Raw genomic sequence first — 21,445 nt, forward strand, 5'->3', positions numbered from 1 at the left:
CCTATACCATCTTCTCATCCATGCATTGAGACCCTGCAGTTCTGCCTGTCTAACTGGCCCTGTGCATGGAACTGGGAGCATTTTAGAGAACACTATCATGGAGGTTCTGGACTTCAATCTCTTACCTAGCAGCCTAAATTTGGCCTCTGGGTCCTCTCTCCTATCCTATGTCATTGGTCCCTACATGTACCACGACCACCGGCTCCTCCCCAGCACTACACATAAACCTATCTAGATGTCTCGAGAGATCCGCAACCTTCGCACCAGGCAGGCAAGTCACCATGTGGTTCTCCCGGTCATCACAAACCCAGCTATCTATGTTTCTAATGATCGAATTGCCAATTACTAACACCTGCCTATTCCTAATGACTGAAGTTCCCTCCCCGGGAGAGGTATCCTCAGTGCGAGAGGATACCACAACATCATCTGAAAGGAGGGTCCCAACTATGGGATTGTTTCCCTCTGCTCCAGTTAGATCCTCTCCTTCCCTGGGACTTTCATCTTCCTCAACAGCACAGAGGCTGTCAGAGTGGGGTGGGACCATTCTACTGTGTCCCGGAAAGTCTCATGTATGTACCTCTCTGTCTCCCTTAGCGCTTCCAGCTCAGCCACTCTGGTCTCCAAAGCCCATACACGGTCTCTTAGGGCCAGGAGCTCCTTGCACCAAATGCACATATATGCCACCTGCCCATAGGGCAGGTAATCAGACAGGCTGCATTGGGTGCAATAAACTGGGTAGCCCTCACCCTGTTGCTGGACTTCTGCCTGCATTCTCTTTTCACTCCTGCAGCTGGTTCCTTTGTTGTTGTTTTGTTTATATCAGGGGGGTGTTTTTGGCTTTTAAGTTTAAAGAATGTTGACCTCTAGCCCCTGCTCACAGTCCCCCTGGAGGACTCCCTCACAAAACTCCCCTGTTAGCTGCTCCTGTTCACTAGCTCCTCTGGTCGCTTAGGAGCAGGCTTTTTAAAGCCCTGAGTCTCCATGAGTATCCCTGCCCCTTGGTGAAGGGTTGATGGCGCTAAAAGGCTTAGGGATCACAGCATTGTTAGGAAGCTCTCAACTCTCAGCCTTGCTGATCAGGCAGCTAGGCTCAGCACACACACAGTCCGGCACACAGTCCCCCAAACAAACAAACAGAGCACGCAGTATGTTTCAGTCAAGCAGCAAGCACACCACAAACACACACACTACAGACAACAAGCTTACCCCAAGGGTCACATAATCGCTCCTCCTTCACCTGGAGAACTCCCTCGCAAAACTGCCCTGTTAACCTTTGAGCTAGCGAACAGGAGCGGCTAACGTTGCATTCCAGAATTAAAGTTTCCTGCGCTACCTTGACTTGGCACTCTTCTGCATATGCATCATGACAGTCTAACTTCATGATCACAGACTGTTTTCCCACAGGACCCCTGCCTCAGGAGTGCACAGGAAGGCAAGGGCTCTGGTAATCTCCCTCCTAAATAGAATGCATTAAAAGCTGGCTGTCTCTCACCCCTCTGAAGCAGAATTTTTTCTACTTAAATCAATTCCCGCAAACATACAACCTCTTTTGCTTTCACTGTTACAAACTCTATGGTGCCAAAGGCATTATTTTTTGCAGTTTCTGCTGATCCTGATCCAGTCTCAAGTTTTGGGATCTGACAGATATGTCAGAAGACCTTTTCATGGGTAGCCATTTCTAAGGAACAGTAAGACCATGATTCAAGAAAAGAGGCATGTAATTATTGCAGAAAATTACAATTTGAGCGAGAGGCTGATCACTGCTGAAGAAATACATTATAGAGAATCTTAGAGATGGCAAGGAGAATTTTTGCAGCCTTATTCATGATTTTTCTTTGCTCTGATAACATGTTTGCAAATAACTGCTTATTTTTACAAATCTTTCAGCCAGAAAGGAAAGGGAGAGAAAATGAAGAAACTGCTGAAGGTAAGTGACACTCAGAAATCTGTTCCACACTCGCTACAGACTTAGGCACCAATGCTTCAATGAGTTACATACAGGTGTAGTTTTAGGTGTGGGAATAGGACCTCACAGACCCAGATTTTAAGCCCAGAAGGACCCATTAGATCATCTAGTCTGTGCTCCTGTATAGCAGAGACAAAAGAATTCCATCCAGTTACTCCAGTAATGAGATCAATAACTTGTGTTTGCCTAAAGCATCTCTTCCAGAAAGACACTGAATCTTGATCTGAATATTTTATGAGCTGGGAAGGTGAATCCACCACTTCCCTTGGTAGCTTGTTCCAATGGTTAATTATCCTGACTGGTAAATGTGTGCCTTATTTCTAATTTCAGTATCTCTGGCTTTAGCTTCCAGCCATTCACACTTTTTATGCTTCTCTTTGGTACATTACAGAGCCCTTTAGTACCTGGTGTTTTCTCGGCCTGAAGGCACTTGTACTCAAGTCACCTCTCAATCTTCTATTGGTAAGCTCAACACAGTGAGCTTCATAAGTCTTCCACTGGAAGTGAAAGGTATCTGCTACAGACCACCAGACCAGCAGGAGAAAGTAGACAAGGCTTTCTTTGGACAACTAACAGAAGTTTCCAGATCACAGGCCCTGGTTCTAATGGGGGACTTGAATCACCCTGACATCTGCTGGGAAAACAATACAGCAGTGCACAGAAAATCCACAAAGATTTTGGAGAGTGTTAGGGCCAACTTTCTGGTGCAAGTGCTGGAGGAACCAACTACGGGCTGTGCTCCTCTTGACCTACTGTTCACAAATAGGGAAGAATTGGTAGGGGAAGTAGAAGTGGGTGGCAACCTGGGCAGCAGTGACCATAAGATGGTCAAGTTCGGGATCCTGACAAAAGGAAGAAAGGAGAGCAGCAGAATACGGACCCTGGATTTCAACAAAGCATACTTTGACTCCCTCGGAGAACTGATGGGCAAGATCCCTTCGGAGACTAATATGAGGGGGAAAGGAGTCCAGGAGAGCTGCCTGTATTTTAAAGAATCCTTATTGAGGGTGCAGGAGCAAACCATCCTGATGTGCAGAAAGAATAGCAAATATGACAGGCAACCAGCTGGCTTAACAGAGAAATCTTCTGTGAGCTTAAACTAAAAAAGGAACCTTACAAGAAGTGGAAACTTGAACAGATGACTAGGGAGGAGTATAAAAATATTGCTCGAGCATGCAGGGGTGTAAGGCCAAAGCACAACTGGAGTTACAGCTAGCAAGGGATGTGAAGGGCAACAAGAAGTGTTTCTACAGATATGTTAGCAACAAGAAGAAGAACAGGGAAAGTGTGGGACCCTTACTGAATGGGGGAGGTAACCTAGTGACAGATGTGGAAAAAGCTGAAGTGCTCAATGCTTTTTTTGTCTTCGTCTTCACAGACAAGGTCAGCTCCCAGACTCCTGCACTGGGCAGCACAGTATGGGGAGGAGGTGAGCAGCCCGCAGTGGTGAAAGAACAGGTTAAGGGCTATTTCGAAAAACTGGACATGCACAATTCCATGGGTCCTTATCTAATGCATCTAAAGGTGCTCAGGGAATTAGCTGATGTGATTGCAGAGCCATTGGCCATTATCTGTGAAAACTTGAGGCGACTGGGGGAGGTCCTGGACGACTGGAAAAAGGCAAATACAGTGCCCATCTTTTAAAAAGGGATGAAGGAGAATCCAGGGAACTACAGACTGGTCAGTCTCACCTCAGTCCCCAGCAAAATCATGGAGCAGGTCCTCAAGGAATCCATTTTGAAGCACTTGGAGGAGAGAAAGGTGAACAGGAACAATCAACGTGGATTCAAAAAGGGCAAGTCATGCCTGGCCATCCTGACTGCCTTCTATGGTAAGATAATTGGCTCTGTGAATATGGGGAAAGTGGTGGATGTGATATACCTTGACTTTAGCAAAGCTTTTGATACAGTCTCCCACAATATTCTTGCCAGCAAGTTAAAAAAGTATGGATTCGATAAATGGACTACAAGGTGGTTAGAAAGCTTGCTAGATTGTGGGGCTCAATGGGTAGTGAACAACAGCTCGATGTCAAGTTGGCAGCTGGTATCAAGTGGAGTGCCCCAGGGGCTGGTTTTCTTCAACATCTTAATTGATGATCTGGATGAGGGGATGGATTGCACCTTCAGCAAGTTCACAGATGACACTAAGCTGTGGGGGATAGGTAGATATGCTGGAGAGTAGGGATAGGGTCCAGAGTGACCTAGACAAATTGGAGTATTGGGCCAAAAGAAATCTGATGAGGTTCAACAAGGACAAGTGCAGAGTCCTGCACTTAGGAAGGAAAATCCCATGCACCGCTACAGGCTGGGGTCCGACTGGCTAAGCAGTAGTTCTGCAGAAAGGGACCTGGGGATTACAGTGGACAAGAAGCTGGATAGGAGTCAGCAGTGTGCCCTTGTTTCCAAGAAGGCTAACGGCATATTGGGCTGCATTAGTAGGAACATTGCCAGCAGATCGATGGAAGTGATTATTCTCCTCTATTCGGCACTGGTGAGGCCACATCTGGAGTATTTGGTCCAGTTTTGGGGACCCCCCAACTACAGAAAGACAACTAGGGAGAGTCCAGTGGAGGGCAACGAAAACGATTAGGGGGCTGGGGCACATGGCTTATGAGGAGAGGCTGAGGGAACTGGGATTGTTTAGTCTGCAGAAGAGAAGAGTGAGGGGGGATTTGATAGCAGCCTTCAACTGCCTGAAAGGGGGTTCCAAAGAGGATGGAGCTCAGCTGTTCTCAGTGGTGGCAGAGGACAGAACAATGAGCAATGGTCTCAAGTCGCAGTGGGGGAGGTTTAAGTTGGATATTAGGAAACACTATTTCACTAGGAGGGTGGTGAAGCACTGCAATGGGTTACCTGGGGAGGGGGTGGAATCTCCATCCTTAGAGGTTTTTAAGTCATTAACATCTGCCATTTTCTCCACCCTTTGAATCATTTTGGTAGTGCTTTGTACCCTCTACTATTTTTCAACTTTTTTTTTTTTTTTTAAAAAGTTGACACCAGAACTGGATACACTATTCCAGTATCAGTTTGAGAAATGCTGTAAGCATGGGTAAAATCACCTCCCTATGCCTGTTACCTACTCCAAGGATCACATTAGCCCTTTTTGCCACAGTGTCGGACTGGGAGTTCGTGTTCAGTTGGTTGCCCACTGTGACCTCATAATCTTTTTCAGAGTCACTGCTTCCCTAGATTGTTCCTAGAGTCCTTGTTCCTAGATTGTTTGTTGCACTTGGCTGTATTATAATGCATTTTGTTTGAATAGGCCCAGCTTTCCTAGTGCAACAGATCACTCTGCAGTACTCATCGTTCTTTATGACTCCACCAATCTTTGTGTCATCCACACATTTTATCTCAGTGCTTTTATATTTACTGCCAGATATTGAATACAAGTATCAAATAATGTTGGGCCTACCCCCAGTCCTCACAAAAACCCCTCAGAAACACTCCCATCTGATGATGATTCACCATTGAAAACTTCTTTTTGAGATCTGTCAATTAACGAGATTTTAATCCATTTAACATGTGCTGTGATGTTGTATAATTCTAGTATTTTCATGAGAATGTCATGCAATATCAAGTCCAATGCCTTACAGAAGCCTAAGGATAAACATCATACAGTTTCTTTTATCAACTCAACTTGTAATCTCATCAAAAATGCATCCAGTTCTAGCATTCACATTAGAAAAGGGATGTTATACAGTGGGTGAGGGTGCAGCAAAGAGCTACAAAAGGGATTTGAGGGCTAGAGAAAATGCCTTACAGTGAGATTTAAAGACTCAATCTGTTTAGTTTATCAAAATTAGTACTGAGGGTATAAATACATTCATTTGGAGAAATTACTGTGTACCAAAGGACACTTTAATCTTGCAGAACACGAACCAATTGCTGAAAGTTAAAGCCAGATAAATTCAGTTGAGAAATTAGGCACACCTTCGACAGTGAGTGTAATTAACCATTGGAACAAGCTCCCAATGGAAGTGGGGAATTTCTTGATATTTTCAGATCGAGACTGGTTGCCTTTCTGGAACGTGCTTTAGGTAAACCCAAGTTACTGGGCTCAATACAAAGGTAACTGGCTGAAATTCTCTGCCTTGCATTATACAGGAGTTCACACTAAATTACCATAGATTACCTCTTCTGATCATGTACACCTGTGACCCCACGCAACTATTAATGGAAATAATGATACACTGTGTAAGTGCTAAATCCCCTTTGGTTCCTTTTGAGAGTCCTCAGAAATCTCAGTCCATGCAGGTCAATGCTAACACTGTTAAGGAAAAGTTAGCACATGTGACTCCATTTTGGTTTGGGGCCCACCATTGTTTAAATGCCAGCACATCATACATCAGGAGGAGTAATCCTTAGATATTGAATCCCTGTGAAAATCCTCCTCCTTGTCTCCAGCCTGCCTTGTCTCCCAGTATCTGGTTTCTGTCAGTCTTTAACTCCCGGTTTCTTGGCCTTGATGTGAGGCCTCCCATCCTGATAATAAAAGTTACTGATGCATGGCTTTAGGACCATGCTGTGTAATTAACATACTGGTATAGCACGAGGAATGCACCAAGCAGGGATAGGTGGTAGATAAAACAAGGGTTTGTTTATTGGCTAAGGTTTCCGATGCACGAGGGCAACATGCTTTGCTAAAAGGTATATAACCTTTGTATAATCTGCATTCAGGGTCCCCTCCTGGCTAGCAGGGGGGCACCACGCTCGAGCGTAATAAACTTAGTGTCTTTTGGGAACTCTGCAGTTGTGGACTTTGTTTCTGTGCCTCAGCCTAGATTCGAACTGTGCGTGACCTATCAGGTATAATTCGCAGCACTGGTGTGCGTGTCCTATCAGGTATAATTCGCAGCATTTGTGTGCGTGTCCTATCAGGTGTAATTCGTAGCACTTGTGTGCGTGTCCTACCAGGTGTAATTCGTAGCACTTGTGTGCGTGTCCTACCAGGTGTAATTCGTAGCACTTGTGTGCGTGTCCTACAAGGTGTAATTCGTAACAGTTTTGGCGACCACGAAGGGACTCTAGGCTCGCCCCAACAAGCGAGACTACACTCCTCCTCTCGGACAGCTCCAGCCGGCACAAGGTGAGTTCACCTTTGAGAACTCCGAGGAGGGGGGGGTGTGAGCCGTCGCTTAGGCGATAAGGTGGCACATTTTGTGTTCTTTTGGTAGCCCATTATGGGTTCTGGGCAGAGTGTAAGTAAGGGGACCCCTTTAGCTGAAATTCTTGAGAATTGGGGGAATATCTCTGGCACCCATGGGTTAGGCAGGAAGAAAGCTGTTATTTTATGTAAGGTTGAGTGGCCAGCACTAACAACTCAAACATCTGTTGAATGGCCACCGGATGGGTCCTTTGCTGGGGATACATTAACAACGCTTAGAAGAAGGCTGGAGGACAAAGCTCCAGCCCAAACGGATTATTGGTATGTATGGGACAACTGGGCTTATGCGCGTGCGAAAGGACGTCCTCTTTCCTCCTCCTTTTCCTATCTATCTCAGGGGTCTTCAGCCCCGCTCTGTGCTATGCCTGTTTCTTCTCCTCCCCGGCCTGTTTCTGCCCCTCCCCCGGCTTACCCTCGGCTTTCTGACTTATGCCTATCATCTCCTTGCTCGCCACCCCCCTGCCCGTGCGGGCCCACCATTGACCCACCGGTTACTCTGCAAGCTCCCCTCATTCAGCAACCCCTTGTTACTCATAATACGGACGGAAGTGAACGGTTTGCTTTTCCCTATGTTCACCGCCCTTTTGGCCCAGGCGATTTAGTAACATGGCAACAGCAGATGCCTCGCCTGCGTGACGATCCAGAGAAGGTTCTGCAAACCATTCGGTCTGTATTTACCGCATTTAATCCTACATGGGGAGATGTCCAGGTAATCCTGGACACACTTTTTACCCCTGACGAAAAATATTCCATTCTGGATGCTAATAGGCGCTGGGCAGGGGAGGATAGTACCCGGGCTTCTTGGCCCCTGACTGATCCCAATTGGAATCCTAATGTGCCTACTCAAATGGGCCTTTTAAAGGCAGGTAGAAACGGCCTTTTAGAAGCTGTACGTAAAGCTGGTAGTAAAACGGCTAACTGGTCTAAAATTCGTGAATGTCAGCAAGAGCTTACTGAGCACCCCTCCGCCTTTTTGGCCCGGTTGTCCAAGCAAGTTCGTGTATATGGGGGCGGTATAAACCCTGAGGCAGAGGAAAACCGTCCTATGATGGTCTCCTTTTATGTTGATCAGGCAGCATCAGATATAAAAAAATATTTTTCTAAGCATGTGCCCGATTGGCCAGGAAAACCCCTCCAGGAGGTTGTCCGCCTGGCCACCTTTGTGTTTAACGGCAGGGACGAGGAAAAAGCACGGGAAAAACGTAAACAGAAGAAGGAGGAGGTAAGTATGTTAGCTGCTGCCTTGCAGGCTCCTTCGGGAAACCAGCATTGGCGAGGGCGCGGAGAGATGAGGGGAAGGGGGCATGGACAGGGGACAGGAGGAGGGGGAGGTTGGGATAGAATGAGGGACGGGAATTGTAATTATTGTAAACAACCAGGGCACTGGAGGAGGGAGTGTCCCCTGCTTCCCCGAGGGGCTCCTTGGAAGAACCAGGTAGAGGCTAATCCTTCTTTTCCCCCTAACGCCCCCCAGAACCTTGTTAACCCCCAGTGACTAGAGGCGGAGGTTTTGGGGACTTTGGGAGAGTTGGAATGGGACTTGGGATTACAGTCACAAATTTATTTAAAGGTTGGGGAACACCTTGTGCCTTTTCTAGTAGATACTGGGGCCACTCTCTCCACTTTAACTTTTGTTCCGGGCTCTCTGTCCGATACCAAGGTTTGGGTGCAGGGTATAGAAGGTAATCCCTGCCCGGCCCCTTTATCCTACCCTGTCCCTATCGAGCTTGGTTCTTTAAAGCTATCACATAGATTTGTTGTAATGCCGGAGGGCCCCGCAAACCTCCTCGGGCGGGATGTGCTGGGCAAATTGGGGGCACATATATATTGCGCCCCCGAGGGGCTCCGCATGTCCGTCCCGGACTCGGCGGTTGCTTCTCTTATGACATCGGTTACCCCTATTCCTGGTGTGCCCTCTGAATTGTCCAGTGTTCCCCACGCTTTGTGGAGCACAAATCCTACTGATGTGGGTCTTCTTAAATCAGCAGTTCCAGTGAGTCTGAAAACAGGGGGCGGACCGCCTCCGTCCGTAAAACAATACCCCTTGCCGAGGGAGGCGGAAGAAGGCATCTCACTCCTTATTGACAGTTATTTGACTCAGGGGGTTTTAGTCCCTTGCAGTTCGCCCTGTAATACTCCCATTCTTCCAGTAAGGAAGCCTAAACCGGGACCAGACGGGCGTCCAGTCTATCGATTTGTTCAGGATCTTCGGGCTATAAATGGTTATGTTATAGCCCCCCATCCAGTTGTCCCTGATCCGAGCACTATTCTAACGCTAATTCCTCAGTCAGCCACTTGCTTTACTGTCATAGATTTGTGTGCAGCATTTTTCAGTATTCCTTTGCACCCTGATTCTCAATATTTATTCGCATTTACCTGGAAGGGTCAGCAGCTAACATGGACGCGTCTTCCCCAGGGGTTCTCAGGATCCCCTACTATTTTTTCCCGGATTCTCACCGAGGATTTAAAAGACATTGTTTTGCCTAGTTCGTCTGTCCTGGTTCAGTATGTGGATGATTTGCTAATCGCTGCCTCAGATTATAACGCATGTTTAATTGACTCTGTTGTTTTGCTTACTGCATTAGCTAATAAGGGTCATCGTGCTTCCCCATCCAAGTTGCAGCTGTGCCTAGATCAGGTAATTTATTTGGGCTTTGTAATTAGGCCTGGGGAGCGTTTACTCTCCCCTGATAGGGTGCGGGCAATCCAGGATTACCCACGTCCGACTACAAAAAAGCAGTTACGGGCTTTCCTGGGGGCTGCGGGGTTCTGTCGACCCTGGGTTGTGGCTTTCGGAGAATTGGTAAAACCGTTAGTTCAAGCTACTACAACACTGACCCTCGATCCTGTCTCCTGGACCCCGGAAATGGAAAATGCTTTTAAATCCGTCAAAAAGGCTCTGATCTCTGCGCCCGCCTTGGGATTCCCGGATTACGGTAAACCATTTTCTCTTTTCACTCATGAACGGCAGGGAGTGGCTAGCGGCGTCCTTTTGCAATATCTGGGGGGTCGCCCACGCCCCGTAGCCTATTATTCAGTACAACTGGACCCTGTGATTCAGGGCTCTGTCTCCTGTGTACGGTCTGTTGCTGCTGCTGCTGTCATGGTTGAACGGTCACGACCTATTGTTTTGGGGCACCCTTTGACTGTCTGGGTCCCTCATGAGGTTGAAATTCTTTTAAAACAGCATTCTACACAGGCATTGTCTCCACAGCGGGCTCATAAATATGAACTAATCCTGTTGGCCGCTGACAACGTTACTTTACGCCGCTGTAACATCCTCAATCCAGCCACAATGCTACCCCTCCCAGAGGACGGTACCCCTCACCATGTATGCATGGATGTCGTCGCGCAGAATGGTAAGCCCCCCCCGGATTTAGCGGACTCCCCTTTAGTAGAGCCCGATTTACTTCTTTTCACAGATGGGTCCTCGTACTATTTAAATGGCCACCGGGTCTCGGGCTATTCGGTTACCTCTCAGGCAGACGTTATCGAGGCTGCCCCCCTACCACCTTCCTTCAGCGCCCAGGGTGCAGAGTTACACGCGCTTACCAGGGCTTGCTTATTGTCTTCAGAAAAAACTGTTACCATTTATACAGACTCTAAGTATGCTTTTGGGGTTTGTCATGCTACAGGCCAGCTCTGGAAGCAACGAGGATTTTTAACCTCCTCAGGCACAAAAATCGCTAATGGCCCTCTAATCTCTGCCCTTTTGGAAGCTATTCAGGCCCCTCGTCAGGTGGCGGTGGTTCATTGTTATGCGCACAGGCAGTCTAACAGTGTTGTGTCTCAGGGCAATGCATTAGCTGATTCAGCCGCAAAGGCTGCAGCTCTACAGCCCCTTCTGGTTTCGGCTTCCCTCCCCCTGGATGTGTCCTTCCCACCTGCTGACTGGACACTGCTGTATGCTGACGTATCCTTGGAGGAGCTGCATGACTGGAAACGCTGGGAGGGATCTAAGGGCTCCGATAAGGTTTGGCGGATCGGGAACAAACCTATTCTCCCCCGTCGTTATCTACTCGCAGCTGCTCATTATTTTCATTCCCTGGGTCACGCTGGTATTCAGGGCACGGTGGCTGCCATACTAAAGTTCTGGGCAGCACCGCATGTTTATCCCGCGGTAAAGCGAGTTCTTGGCTCCTGCCCTACTTGCCTGGCCTTCTCTGCTAAGACTCGGCTCGATGCCAACTCAAAAAGGGGGGAGACCCTGGGCAAACTTCCCGTTTCAGCGCTTGCAGATGGACTACGCAGAAATGTCTAAATGCTCAGGGTTTCACCACCTCCTTGTTATAGTGGACCAACTTTCCGGATGGCCTGAAGCAATACCAACCAGAAAGGCAGATGCAAGATCTGTGGTCAAGTTCTTAATGAAAGACATTGTACCCAGGTTTGGTGTCCCTGAAGTCATTGATTCAGATCGGGGCTCACACTTTACTGCAAAGATTTTGGAGGAACTGTACCGGTGCTTGGGGATTATTCGACAATTACACACCCCGTACCACCCCCAGTCTGCAGGTCAGGTGGAGCGCATGAACCGAACAATAAAGACAATGGTAGCAAAGTTTTGTAAGGAAACTGGACTTAAGTGGCCAGAGGCCTTGCCTATAGTTTTATGGCATATAAGACGAACGCCACGCATGCCCCTAGGCCTGTCCCCATTTGAGGTACTGTTTGGGAGACCAGCTTTGGTCCCGGGAACTTATGTTCCTGTACATGCTAGCCTCTTGGATGGAGATGAAACTTTGGCCAGATATGTTGCTAGACTGCAAAAGGAGCTGACTGAAAACCAGTCTGAAGCTCAGTTGTTTCAAACCGCACCCTTAGGGTTACAAGTTCATTCCTTTAAACCAGGGGATTGGGTAATGGTAAAAAAGATCCCCCGCACCGACCCCCTGGAACCTCGGTGGGAGGGGCCGTACCAGGTTCTGTTATGTACTTATTCTGCTTTAAAAGTTGCAGGTAAAGGTTCCTGGATTCACCATAGCTACGTGAAGTTGGCAACAGAACCCCCACCTGACCCTGGCAAGCCAGCAGACGAGCCACTTCACGAATGAACACTACAACCAACCCATGGACTGAGCTTTCCAGCTACTGGGACCTTCATAGCTCACCAGGACTTTTTGTGTTCCTGTTTATTGGACTTACATTGGGGGTAGTGTTTTTTGTATGGTACAGGGGAGGATGTCAACATTGGTATGGTTTGCCTGGGGGATCCTCTCCCTATTCCCAAGTCCAGTACAAGGATGGGAGGGCAATAGCTTTTTAAATTTAACCCGTGCTATCAAACAGGGTGTAAATCGAACGCAGTGTTGGATTTGTATTCATACCCCCACATATTTAGGTCAGGGCGTCCCGTTGGTAGGGGTACCTATCCCCCTTAATCGAACGCTCCAAACCAAGCTATGGGCAAACACTACATTTAACTGGAATGTTACAATCCAAATATGGTCTATTGATATGGTGGCCCAGGGTAATTATGCTTTATGTGTGTCATGACGTAAGGGCATAGAAAATACAGTTTTTGTAGGGAATTTTGTAGGGTGCAAGGACACCACCCAAATCAGCTCTGGTGCGGGAGGCCCCTCTACCTACTCCAGAACCCCGTGGCCAGTCCCCGAGGGGTCTGGCTGGTATTGGTTATGCAATCACACAGCCTATAAGGTTCTCCCAGCAGGATGGTGTGGTACATGTACCTTAGGGGCTATAGTACCCGCCGTGACAGTACACCAGAACCTGACCCGGGGAGAGATCCGCAATCTAGTATGGAGGGACCGACGAAGTATTCCTTTAAACCCCCTTTGTTATCGGCCCAAAGGCTTTCACTCCTTTGTGCGTTGGTTTCTGCCATGGTTGGGAGTAAGCGAGCTGGAAAAAGCTATAGTTAACATTTCAGCTGCTTTGGAACTAATGGCAAATGCTACTGCAGATGCTCTATCTGCCCTTCAAATTGAAGTCACCCAGCTATCCCAAACTACATTGCAAAACCGCCTAGCCCTGGATTATCTCCTTGCAAATCAGGGCGGGGTTTGTGCTCTGGTCAACTCAAGCTGTTGCGTATTTGTAAATCAGCATCATAGGGTGGAAACTGACATCCACATCCTCAAGCAACAGGCAGCCCTATTCCACCACATCAGCCTCGACACTACCAGCGCCGGATTCCAGGAGGTCTGGGACTGGCTCACCTCATGGCTACCGGATGTGGGGACTTGGGGACGGCGTATTTTGTATTTACTTTTTTTAACTGTTATTGTTTTTGCGTTATTTTTTGTATGCCTACAATGTACAATGTACAATGCTGCAGTATGTGCTGTCGGCAATTGCTAACCCTGCAGCGCGGTTACTCAGCCCCAATATAGCTTACTGACGTACAAAAAAAAAAGGGAGGACTGTTAAGGAAAAGTTAGCACATGTGACTCCATTTTGGTTTGGGGCCCACCATTGTTTAAATGCCAGCACATCATACATCAGGAGGAGTAATCCTTAGATATTGAATCCCTGTGAAAATCCTCCTCCTTGTCTCCAGCCTGCCTTGTCTCCCAGTATCTGGTTTCTGTCAGTCTTTAACTCCCGGTTTCTTGGCCTTGATGTGAGGCCTCCCATCCTGATAATAAAAGTTACTGATGCATGGCTTTAGGACCATGCTGTGTAATTAACATACTGGTATAGCACGAGGAATGCACCAAGCAGGGATAGGTGGTAGATAAAACAAGGGTTTGTTTATTGGCTAAGGTTTCCGATGCACGAGGGCAACATGCTTTGCTAAAAGGTATATAACCTTTGTATAATCTGCATTCAGGGTCCCCTCCTGGCTAGCAGGGGGGCACCACGCTCGAGCGTAATAAACTTAGTGTCTTTTGGGAACTCTGCAGTTGTGGACTTTGTTTCTGTGCCTCAGCCTAGATTCGAACTGTGCGTGACCTATCAGGTATAATTCGCAGCACTGGTGTGCGTATCCTATCAGGTATAATTCGCAGCATTTGTGTGCGTGTCCTACCAGGTGTAATTCGTAGCACTTGTGTGCGTGTCCTACCAGGTGTAATTCGTAGCACTTGTGTGCGTGTCCTACCAGGTGTAATTCGTAACAACACTCCACATCTTCCGTTGTTTCTGCTCTCGTATTCCGAAGAGGCTGTCATATTTTTTGTGTTACGGTTCTGTGATGATGTCAAATGCCAACTGGCTGCTCAGCTCTGACACCATAGTGGTGAGAGCAGCACCTTTCACGTGTAACTTAAAATCTATTTGTATCAAAGCACTTGGATGCTCCAGTGACCTGAACCTGAATTCTGATCTGAATCCAAACACAGGGAGGTTTGAAATCCAGACCCAAATCTTGAAACTCAGGCAGCCTGTAGTTTTAATGAGTTTATATACATATATTTTTTTAATTAAGAGAAATATTAAACCCACCATCTTTACTTTATTATACATGCAATAACATAGTAAATCTATCAAAATTCTTCCCAACAGGTGCACAAGAAAGCAGCCACATCAAATTAAAATTCATCCTTGTTGGTAAGGAAGGAGCTGGGAAAAGTGCAACAGGAAACACCATTCTTGGCAACAAAGTGTTTGAGTCCAAACTGGGGGCAAAGCCAGTAACCGAGGCTTGCAGTACAGGGAGCATGAGCTGGAACGGGAAGGAGGTTGTGGTTATCGATATGCCTGATGTATTTTCTCCAGAGGCCAGTGACACAGAAACCTATCGAGAGATCAGTTGTTGTATCCTGTTCTCTGCCCCAGGCCCCCATGCTCTGGTGCTGGTGACTCAGCTGGGCCGTTACACTGAAGAAGACAAGGAAGCAGTGAAGCGAGTATGGGAGATTTTTGGAGTCGAATCTAAGAGGAACATGATTGTCCTGTTCACCCGGAAAGAAGATTTAGGGGGTGACTCACTGAGGGACTATGTGACAAACTCAGATAACAAAAATCTTAAGGAGCTGATTCAAGGGTGTAAGAACCAATACTGCGCTTTCAACAACAAGGCAACTGGAGCAGAGAGGGACGAGCAGGTTAATGAGCTGATGGAAATAACTGAGAAAATGGTGGAGGAGAATGGAGGCAGATGCTACACCAATGAGCTGTATTCTGAGGTGGAGCGTTTGGTGGATGGAGGAACTGAAGAAAAGTACAGGAAGGTTGAAGAAAAACTGAGAGAGCAGATGGCAAAACGAAAGACACCCAAGAGAGAGGCTATGACTACTAGACTACACAACATGTTGAGGAGACCCTGGCTGTAAGAGTAATGACCGAGGCCCAGCAGCTCCCACCTTCCACTGATCTATGGAGGAAGGGTCCTGTACCATTGGGGCAGCCTCCAGGACAAGGTGCAAAAGACTTATCCCCCTGGAAGCAACTGTAGCCATCATCAGCCAATAGCAGGGAGCCAGGGGCCAGAACCTTCCCAACCTGCCATGTGATAACAAACCTTTTGGATTTCCCATTTTGGACTCTGAAACCTACTTCAATCACTATGCATGAACAACCCACCCCACTGCCAATAATGCCACCTGCTCTGCAATATCGCTGCACCCGACCATTGCCTCTATCCTTCTTCCCTACCACTTTCCCTTGTTTTCATCCCTAATTTGTTCCCATATGCCCATCCTCCCCCTTTTGCCTCTGCTACACCCTCACATGCCCTCTACCCCCGAAAACAGTTATTTGTTGTATGTAGCTACGGTTGGAAACACCAAAATACAATCAAATTAATGCTAATACACTGTTTTATGTATATTTATTTGTATTTTATTAGCATCTAAGGGATCCAGTCAAGCATTGGGGCTTTATTGTGCTGGATGCTCTGCAAACATGCAGTAAGAAGGCAGTCCCTGCCCCTAGAGCCATACATGTCTCCTTTTAGTTTGTAAGATATACAAGCTCATGGGGGTTAGCCACAGTGAGCTGGGAGAAGATTGTGGTCTGTCTGTTCAGTGAAGGGTAAGTGACGGTACAGTGTGAGATGACATTGTGTGCACAAGGGTGAAAGGGTTTTAAAATTCAGCAGCTGTGATGTTCTTTCTGTGGAGTACGCTAAGTGTGTGAGGGCCGGGCAGGTGTATTTTGCTCCCGTGCAGTACAGGGCAAAAGCAGCGTGCAAATATGTGTTACGTGTGTATTGGGGCCTCACTCATAGAGGGGAGAGTTAAGGTTGCACGAGCAGGTATCCTGCATGGGCATGTAACTCTGTGTTTCCTGGATTTCATAAGCTTGAGTTATGCTAAACTCGGTGTTCTAGAAGGGCACATCAAACCACCGGTCAATTTTCACTGGACGAATGAAGGTTTTTGTCAGTGAATGTCCTGGGGTGTTTTTTTTAACAGAAAGAGAAGTATTGTTGGTAGGGGGCAGTGGTTATTGAGGCAGCTGTAATTATCATGTGGGTGTGCAGCTGAGATGCTGTGGTGGCCAGGTAATAATGATAATAGCTACCTCTTCATCCGATCACAAAGAGGGAAGCATCATTAATCCCCTTTTACAGAGGGGAAACCTAAACACAAGAACAGCCACACTGGGTCAGACCAATAATCCATGTAGCCCAGTGTCCTGTCTTCTGACAGTGGCCAATGCCAGGTGCCCCAGAGAGAATGAACAGAACATGGAATCATCAGGTGATCCATCCCCTGTCGCTCATTCCCAGCTTCTGCAAACAGAGGCTAGGGACACCATCCCTGCCCAACCTGGCTAATAGCGATTGATAGACCTATCCCCCATGAATGTATGTAGTTCCTTTTTGAACGCTGTTATAGTCTTGGCCTTCACAACATCCTCTGGCAAAGATTTCCACACGTTGACTGTGTGCTGTGTGAAGAAATACTTCCTTCTGTTTGTATTAAACTTACTGCCTATTAATTTCATTTGGTGGCCCCTTGTTCTTGTGTTATGAAAAGGAGTAAATAAAACTTCCTTATCTACTTTCTCCACACCAGTCATGATTTTATAGACCTCTATCATATCCCTTCTTAGTTGTCTCTTTTCAGAACTGAAAAGTCCCAGTCTCATTAATCTCTCCTCATATGGAAGCTGTTCATAGAATCATAGAATATCAGGGTTGGAAGGGACCCCTGAAGGTCATCTAGTCCAACCCCCTGCTCGAAGCAGGACCAATTCCCAGTTAAATCATCCCAGCCAGGGCTTTGTCAAGCCTGACCTTAAAAACTTCCAAGGAAGGAGATTCCACCACCTCCCTAGGCAACGCATTCCAGTGTTTCACCACCCTCTTAGTGAAAAAGTTTTTCCTAATATCCAATCTAAACCTCCCCCACTGCAACTTGAGACCATTACTCCTCGTTCTGTCATCTGCTACCATTGAGAACAGTCTAGAGCCATCCTCTTTGGAACCCCCTTTCAGGTAGTTGAAAGCAGCTATCAAATCCCCCCTCATTCTTCTCTTCTGCAGGCTAAACAATCCCAGCTCCCTCAGCCTCTCCTCATAAGTCATGTGTTCTAGACCCCTAATCATTTTTGTTGCCCTTCGCTGGACTCTCTCCAATTTATCCACATCCTTCTTGTAGTGTGGGGCCCAAAACTGGACACAGTACTCCAGATGAGGCCTCACCAATGTCGAATAGAGGGGGACGATCACGTCCCTCGATCTGCTGGCAATGCCCCTACTTATACATCCCAAAATGCCATTGGCCTTCTTGGCAACAAGGGCACACTGCTGACTCATATCCAGCTTCTCGTCCACTGTCACCCCTAGGTCCTTTTCCGCAGAACTGCTGCCTAGCCATTCGGTCCCTAGTCTGTAGCGGTGCATTGGATTCTTCCGTCCTAAGTGCAGGACCCTGCACTTATCCTTATTGAACCTCATCAGATTTCTTTTGGCCCAATCCTCCAATTTGTCTAGGTCCTTCTGTATCCTATCCCTCCCCTCCAACGTATCTACCACTCCTCCCAGTTTAGTATCGTCCGCAAATTTGCTGAGAGTGCAATCCACACCATCCTCCAGATCATTTATGAAGATATTGAACAAAACCGGCCCCAGGACTGACCCCTGGGGCACTCCACTTGACACCGGCTGCCAACTAGACATGGAGCCATTGATCACTACCTGTTGAGCCCGACAATCTAGCCAGCTTTCTACCCACCCTATAGTGCATTCATCCAGCCCATACTTCCTTAACTTGCTGACAAGAATACTGTGGGAGACCGTGTCAAAAGCTTTGCTAAAGTCAAGAAATGATACATCCACTGCTTTCCCTTCATCCACAGAACCAGTAATCTCATCATAAAAGGCGATTAGATTAGTCAGGCATGACCTTCCCTTGGTGAATCCATGCTGGCTGTTCCTGATCACTTTCCTCTCATGCAAGTACTTCAAGATTGATTCTTTGAGGACCTGCTCCATGATTTTTCCAGGGACTGAGGTGAGGCTGACTGGCCTGTAGTTCCCAGGATCCTCCTTCTTCCCTTTTTTAAAGATTGGCACTACATTAGCCTTTTTCCAGTCATCCGGGACTTCCCCCGTTCGCCACGAGTTTTCAAAGATAATGGCCAATGGCTCTGCAATCACAGCCGCCAATTCCTTCAGAACTCTCGGATGCAACTCGTCTGGCCCCATGGACTTGTGCACGTCCAGCTTTTCTAAATAGTCCCTAACCACCTCTACAGGGTTCTGTAAACCCTAATAAATCCATAGCCCTATTCTGAAATTTTCCAATTCCAATATATCTTTTTAGAGATGGGGTGACCACATCTGCATGCAGTATTCACGATATGAGTGTACCATGAATTTATATAGCGGTAATATGATGTTTTCTGTCTTATTATCTATCCCTTTTCTAATGATTCCCAACGTTCTGTTCGCTTTTTTGACTCCCGCTGCACGTTGAGTGGATATTTTCAGAGACCTATCAACCATGACTCCAAGATCTCTTTCTTGAGTGGTAACAGCTAATTTAGATCCCATCATTTTATATGTATAGTTGGGATTCTGTTTTCCAAGGTGCATTATTTGCATATATCAACATTAAATTGCATTTGCCATTTTCTTGCCCAGTCACCCAGTTTTGTGAGAGCCCGTTGTAACTCGTCATAGTCTGCTTGGGACTTAATTATCTTGTGTAGTTTTGTATCATCTGCAAGTTTTGCAACCTCACCATTTACCCCTTTTTCCAGATCATTTATGAATATGTTGAACAGCACTGGTCCCAGTGGGGGACACCACTATTTACCCCTGTATATTTGACCATTTATTCCTACCCTTTGTGTCCTGTCTTAGAATCATAGAATCATAGAATATCAGGGTTGGAAGGGACCCCAGAAGGTCATCTAGTCCAACCCCCTGCTCGAAGCAGGACCAATTCCCAGTTAAATCATCCCAGCCAGGGCTTTGTCAAGCCTGACCTTAAAAACCTCTAAGGAAGGAGATTCCACCACATCCCTAGGTAACGCATTCCAGTGTTTCACCACCCTCTTAGTGAAAAAGTTTTTCCTAATATCCAATCTAAACCTCCCCCACTGCAAATTGAGACCATTACTCCTCGTTCTGTCATCTGCTACCATTGAGAACAGTCTAGAGCCATCCTCTTTGGAACCCCCTTTCAGGTAGTTGAAAGCAGCTATCAAATCTCCCCTCATTCTTCTCTTCTGCAGGCTAAACAATCCCAGCTCCCTCAGCCTCTCCTCATAAGTCATGTGTTCTAGACCCCTAATCATTTTTGTTGTCCTTCGCTGGACTCTATCCAATTTATCCACATCCTTCTTGTAGTGTGGGGCGCAAAACTGGACACAGTACTCCAGATGAGGCCTCACCAATGTCGAATAGAGGGGAACGATCACGTCCCTCGATCTGCTCGCTATGCCCCTACTTATACATCCCAAAATGCCATTGGCCTTCTTGGCAACAAGGGCACACTGCTGACTCATATCCAGCTTCTCGTCCACTGTCACCCCTAGGTCCTTTTCCACAGAACTGCTGCCTAGCCATTCGGTCCCTAGTCTGTAGCGGTGCATTAGATTCTTCCGTCCTAAGTGCAGGACCCTGCACTTATCCTTATTGAACCTCATCAGATTTCTTTTGGCCCAATCCTCCAATTTGTCTAGGTCCTTCTGTATCCTATCCCTCCCCTCCAGTGTATCTACCACTCCTCCCAGTTTAGTATCATCCGCAAATTTGCTGAGAGTGCAATCCACACCATCCTCCAGATCATTTATGAAGATATTGAACAAAACCGGCCCCAGGACCGACCCTTGGGGCACTCCACTTGATACCGGCTGCCAACTAGACATGGAGCCATTGATCACTACCCGTTGAGCCCGACAATCTAGCCAGCTTTCTACCCACCTTATAGTGCATTCATCCAGCCCATACTTCCTTAACTTGCTGACAAGAATACTGTGGGAGACCATGTCAAAAGCTTTGCTAAAGTCAAGAAACAATACGTCCACTGCTTTCCCTTCATAGGAGAAGCTGGATATGAGGCAGCAGTGTGCCCTTGTTGCCAAGAAGGCTAACGGCATATTGGGCTGCATTAGTAGGAGCATTGCCAGCAGGTCGAAGGAAGTGATTATTCCCCTCTATTCAGCACTGGTGAGGCCACACCTCCAGTATTGCGTCCAGTTTTTGTCCCCCCATTACAGAAAGGATGTGGACAAATTGGAGAGAGTCCAGCGGAGGGCAACGAAAATGATTAGGGGGCTGGGGCACATGACTTACTAGGAGAGGCTGAGGGAACTAGGGTTATTTAGCCTGCAGAAGAGAAGAGTGAGGGGGGATTTGATATCAGCCTTCAACTACCTGAAGGGGGTTCCAAAGAGGATGGAGCTTGGCTGTTCTCAGTGGTGGCAAATGATAGAACAAGATGCAACGGTCTCAAGTTGCAGTGGGGAAGGTCTAGGTTGGATATTAGGAAACACTATTTCACGTGGAGGGTGGTGAAGCACTGGAATGGGTTACCTAGGGAGGTGGTGGAATCTCCATCCTTAGAGGATTTTAAGGTCCAGCTTGACAAAGCCTTGGATGGGATGATTTAGTTGGTGTTAGTCCTGGTTTGAGCAGGGGGTTGGACTAGATGACTTCCTGAGGTCTCTTCAAACCCTAATATTCTATGATTCTATGAAAATGTGGAGGTTTTCAAGAGTAGTTTATTACATGGCCACAAATCCTCAATTCCACAATCAAAAGAGGACAACTTTGGTTGAAAACCCAGTCTGGTTCAGTGGCAGAGTGAAAGCAGCAATTAGAAATATAAAGGCCAATATATAACAAATAGAAAACGGGGAAAATAGAGAGCAATGAATATAAAGCAAAAGTTCTGATATTTAAAAAAAATGGATAAAGGAAGCCAAAGCCATTAAGGTAAAATCCATGGC

The 21,445-nt window shown here is 47.0% G+C and overlaps 1 protein-coding gene across 1 annotated transcript; it reads left to right on the forward strand.

Moving 5' to 3' along the window:
• The first annotated feature begins 3,676 nt into the window (after positions 1 to 3,676).
• LOC144260221 (GTPase IMAP family member 5-like) lies at positions 3,677 to 15,385 on the forward strand. Its single transcript, XM_077808776.1, has 2 exons — positions 3,677 to 3,797; positions 14,600 to 15,385. The coding sequence occupies exons 1-2, from the start codon at positions 3,677 to 3,679 to the stop codon at positions 15,367 to 15,369; spliced, it is 891 nt and encodes a 296-aa protein (XP_077664902.1). The 3' UTR covers positions 15,370 to 15,385.
• Positions 15,386 to 21,445: the final 6,060 nt, after the last annotated feature.

Source organism: Eretmochelys imbricata, chromosome 2 (assembly GCF_965152235.1).
Source record: "Eretmochelys imbricata isolate rEreImb1 chromosome 2, rEreImb1.hap1, whole genome shotgun sequence".
In the NCBI taxonomy this organism is placed as follows: domain Eukaryota; kingdom Metazoa; phylum Chordata; order Testudines; family Cheloniidae; genus Eretmochelys; species Eretmochelys imbricata.

What these genes read in the sequence shown, in the direction of transcription:
- LOC144260221 (XM_077808776.1), top strand. Translation starts at nt 3,677, where the DNA reads ATGGAGCAGGTCCTCAAGGAATCCATTTTGAAGCACTTGGAGGAGAGA. An exon ending in CATCCTGACTGCCTTCTATG is followed by an intron (nt 3,798 to 14,599) that starts GTAAGATAATTG and finishes TCTTCCCAACAG; the next exon opens with GTGCACAAGAAAGCAGCCAC.